This window comes from Ochotona curzoniae, unplaced genomic scaffold (genome assembly GCF_017591425.1).
Source record: "Ochotona curzoniae isolate NIBS_2020 unplaced genomic scaffold, NIBS_Ocur_1.0 contig_1428, whole genome shotgun sequence".
Classification (NCBI taxonomy): Eukaryota; Metazoa; Chordata; class Mammalia; order Lagomorpha; family Ochotonidae; genus Ochotona; species Ochotona curzoniae.
This window is the reverse complement of record NW_024465085.1, coordinates 5,724-10,752: the sequence shown is the minus strand read 5'-3', so window position 1 is coordinate 10,752 and position 5,029 is coordinate 5,724. Positions and strand designations below refer to the sequence as shown.

At 36.6% G+C, this 5,029-nt stretch overlaps 1 protein-coding gene across 1 annotated transcript; it reads right to left on the bottom strand.

The window, feature by feature from the left end:
* Positions 1 to 1,418: 1,418 nt before the first annotated feature.
* Positions 1,419 to 2,324, bottom strand: LOC121147035 (putative vomeronasal receptor-like protein 4). The gene has a single exon (XM_040966716.1). It carries the CDS (start codon positions 2,322 to 2,324, stop codon positions 1,419 to 1,421), a length of 906 nt encoding a protein of 301 aa, XP_040822650.1.
* Between the last annotated feature and the right edge of the window lie 2,705 nt (positions 2,325 to 5,029).

The following is a 5,029-nucleotide window of genomic DNA, read 5'->3' as shown; positions in this document are numbered from 1 at the left end:
TGGAAAAAGTTCTGTAGGGAGCACATAGAACTCCAAATGAGCATGATATGAAAACAACCTTCACAACAACACACTAGAGTAAATCTCTCAACATTAATAGAGAGGAGCTTCTAAGATGTCCATGAGAGAAAATGTCATATGAAATTCAGAGGATCTCCAATACTATCAACAACTGATACCTCATCAGAAACCTTACAACTAAAAAGAATGCGGAGAATAAGGCCAGGTCATTAAATGAAGAGACTTCCAACCAGAATATCTTATTCACCAACATGAAACAGAGACCTTCCAATACAGACATTTAAAGAATTTGCCACAATACATGGAGGCTTAGAAATAATGCTTTAGGATGCGCTACGCACAAAAACGAGAATGATAATCACCAGCCCTGAAATTTAGACTGCAGGCCTCTACCTGGGTTGCACTATGACTTCTCTTTTGTTTTTATTTCCCACCTACCATCCTAGGACTTCATCATTTTCAAGGTTCCATGCTTCTTTACCAGGTTCCTGTGTTCATTCTCAGGCATGTGCTTCAAAATCCAACATTGTGATTCATACTTTGCTTATTCCCTGTGAAAGCATAGGTGAATCTCTCGCACATCTATTTAACTATATGCTGCTTTTCACCTTGCAACTTTTGGAAATAATGATCAACACTTTTGTAGGTGGGTCTCTACTAGAACGTGTTAGTCTTTCCATGAATAAATTGAAGTCATGGGAATTGGGGAGATGATATAACTAAGGATAAACCATCATCACAGAATGCTCAAAGTACATATTGTCAACATGACTTAGCTTTTATTTTGCCTAGATCATAGAAGCTGAAGGAATTATTTTTTTTCATATTTTTCTACAGATGAAGTTTTTCATTCACTTTCTATTTTCCATGCATAGTCACTCTTAAGAAGTAGAGAACTAGGCTTTATCTCCTAGAGCATGAAATTTTAAATAAATTATTTGCTCTATAAAATAAAGTGTCCCCTTCACCTCACTGCTTTATCTAGTCAATAATGGAATTGTCAGTAAGAACACATGCTTATTATTTCACATTTTGGTTAACAATTGCTAAAATTATTCATTTATATAAAGTTAAGAAATCTCAGATAACTATTACACACAGGTGTAAGATTTACATCACTTTCCCAACACAAAGACAAAGGGATTAAGTTTCAGAAAGAGTTCCAAAAGCAAACTGAAAAACTACTTTCATTTACCGTATTATGATAGTATAAGGGACAGAAAGGTTATTAAATTGAGAACTTCGAATCATGAGAGGCATATAGACTTCAACAGCATCAAATTACAAAATATTACGATATAAGACAAAACCACGAGACAAAATCTTGCATATTTAAACTGCATGAAAATCTTAGATTTTTTAAATTACTGGACAAAAAAGTTGTAATATTTGTTTCATCAATTTAACGTTGTTTTCATACCAATCACATTTTGCAGAATGCCAATTAACCTTTTATCAGAACTAATAAGCACCAAAGGACTCACAGTGGCGTAGATATTTTCCACAAGTCTCTGGATATCCACGACAACTGGCTCATATTTCCAGAGTATGGATGAGAAGGATGCGATGGTCATATCCACACAGTACATAATCACAAAGAAACTCACCAGCACTAGGACAGTACACGTGGCCTGTTTGGCAGGGGAGATTCTTGGGGAAATGCTCGTGCTGTGAAGGTACTCAGACTTCCTCTGATGGCTACATAAAAAAATCACCATGTACATGCTGGAGAGCAGCATCATTCCTATAAAGAAGACATTCTGAGACAATATAAGTGTGAGAAATAGTGTCATGATGACAGAGTTCATTGAGGAAAGTGAGCAGTATTTACTGACATCGAGTAGATTGGTCCTGTTGGAATAAGCTACTGCATAGATGATCATGTTGCTATTGGAAGACAGGTTGAGGGACCAAAAAGAGAAGAAAGCAATGACAATATAACTTGTGAGTTTGTGCTTAAATCTTGACAAGTAGGAGTTGGGACTGATGATGATGACCTGAACGATGCTCAGGAGACAGGTGGTGGAGATGGAGAGATTCCGTGTCACCCTGCTCACATAGTATGAAACCTTACATTTAAAGTCACTTGGAAAATTCACTGACTTGAACATGTGTGCAGACAAAATTTCCACTGTAGTAAGCAGCATCACTAAGTGCACAAAAGCCAGGTGACATTTGGTTATATCAGTGGGCCTTGGCCTATGAGCCTGGTGGAATGTGAAGATGTGGAAGACAAGGAGGAAGGCATTGGCTGATATCCCAATGCCAGCTTGGAAAAAATACACGCGTTTTAATGATAACATAATTAGATAGTTTGTATATCTCTGCACACCTAGGACATTTTACATGCCTATAAAACAAAGAGAGACCTCATGTCATATGTTTTCTTTTTTATGAAAGTCACCACAAATCATCCTTTTTATTTTACCCACACATTATGAGCCCTGAATGCAAACTGGAAATTCCTGGATTTAAAATTTCTGCACTACTTTTTCTACAATAAGTGTTTTGTCATTATATTAATGTTTGACTCTTTTAAACCTCTCAATTTTGGCATAAAAACAACCCTCCAGAAAGCAGTCTTACTTTTAATTTGCTCTTTCTAAACTTTTTGAGGTACTCTGAAGAAGCACACACACACACACACACATCTTATCTTAAATAATTAACATTCAGGAATGGATGGAAAAGGAAAAGCACTCTTCTACAGCCACATGACTTGCATGACTTAAGGAAGGACACACTGTACATTTGGATGGTTGGTGAACTTTCTTAAAGGCTTTATCTGGGAAAGCAAAAACACAGGTGTATCAGAACTGATAACTGATTGCTCCATAAACGTGAGCATTCACGCTCATAACAACATGGGATTAGCATAAATTTGACCAAGTGATTGGATCTTTAAGTATTTGAAGACTCACATTTGATTTCAATAATATATTTAAGCATGGAACATATGTGTGCAGTCATTTTTCTTACTTATATATGGGCTTATATTGGCTTAATTCATACATTATTAGCCATGCAGTAAAATGAAATAATTATATAAAGGGTACTGGATAAGAATTTCAGTACTTTCCTCATCTAACACAGAAATATTTGGGGGATTATTCCTAACTAATTTTCCTCATTCTGTAAATACCAAAAATGCCCTGAAACAGATTTGCTCCTACAGATCATCAAATGTCCTCCTTTCCCCATGAGGCTGATCTTAATATATAAATTAAGTGAGAAAAGACCTGCTTACTGTGCATGAATATTAACAGCTAATTTAAAATATTTGCATGATTTACTTGAAAACTGCTTTAATTCACATAACCTAACAACTTTCATTGTCTACATATGTCATACATTTAACCCTAAAATTCTCCTTTATTATTTATTTGAGCTTCAAATTTTTTTTTTCATTTTATGTTTGGATCTGAGTAATCTGGTAGTGGCATCAGGGAACAATTCATGAATTTGTAATAAAATATTACTCTCCTGAGAGAAATAAGGGTAAGAAAGTTTGGACATGATAGCCTATGTTAATCTCATTGTAAACAGGAATTTAGTTCTTCTCTTAACAAAACAATCATTCCTGAAATCTGAATGTGGAACTCGGTTCTCAATGCATGGGGTGACAACCTGGGTTGTCTAGGACTGAAGTGAGGCCCAGGGATCAATAAGGAGACAGAAAGTGTGGACAATACTCACCCTCTTTATTTTGACTTTCATGTTAAACTCCAAAGTGTTTATGTAATCATAGATCTTGGCGAAAAAAATACCACAAATAATTGAGCCAGGAACCAAGAGACTGGTGATGAAGTCCTTGGGCTTGCATTAGACATGTACACAATACAGAATAATTATAACGATACTGAACAGCCATCTGTAAAAAATGTAGGGGTGAGACAGTATCAATGACAGGTTCAAAAAATAACAAACAACCAAACAAAAAATTACAGGTTAAATCAAGGCAAACATGTGGTATCTAATCTTTTGGGATTCGCTCATTTCCCTTAGCATTATAGTTTCCAGTTGTGCCCATTTAGCCACAAAGAACTGCATTTTGTTTTTTTTTTAATAGCTGAGTAGTATTCCATGGAGTAGATGAACCAAAGCTTTCTTATCCAATCTTCTGCTGATGGGCATTTCGGTTGCTTCCATGTTTTTGCAATTACTGATTGTGCTGCAATGAACATAGGGATGCATGTTGGTTTGTCGTAAGACAGGTGTTTTGGATATATTCCTAGGAGTGCTATTGCTGGGTCATATGGTATGCAGATTTTGAGTTGTTTGAGTGTTCTCCAGACTGATTTCCATAAAGGCTGTACCAATTTGCAGCTCCACCAGCAGTGGAGTAGGGTTCCCTTTTCCCCGCATCCTCGCCAGCAAGCGTCGTTGGTGTTCTTGTTTATGTGGGCCAATCTTGCTGGTGTTAGGTGGTACCTCATCGATGTTTTAATTTGGATTTCCCTTATTGCCTGGGAGCTGGAACATTTTTTCATATGTTTGTTTGCCATTTGGACTTGTTCCTTTGTGAAATGTTTGCCCATTTCCCGTGCCCATTTCTTGAGTGGCTTGTTTGTTTTGGTTTTTTGGTTGTTTTGAAGTTTCGAAGAATGGAACTTGCATTATTTTTAACATATTGTTTACCCAATACTATGTCAATTAATTCCATAATGTTGTATATTGATACTGAGGCCTTGTTGGGGCTTTTAACTGACCGGATCTTTACTCTGTTAGACCTATCTTCAGACCATAGAAGGTCTCCCCAAGAGGCCACTGAACTTATCTGGACAATAAGACGCTGAACTTTATGCTAGGCATGTGTTTGCAAGCAATGAATCTCAACTGAACTTGAACTATGGTTATGCAACAAGGTGGAGGAATCCACCATGGGGGGAGGGGTATGGGAGGGGTGGGGGGAATCCCCAGCGCTTATAAAACTGTACTACATAATACAATGTAAGCAACAATAAAAAAAATTTTTTGAAAGAGAAAAAAAAACAATTATTAAATCTGT

Bases quoted from the DNA above. Each gene is read 5' to 3' on its own strand.
- LOC121147035 (XM_040966716.1), bottom strand. From the start codon at position 2,324: ATGTTATCATTAAAACGCGTGTATTTTTTCCAAGCTGGCATTGGGATA.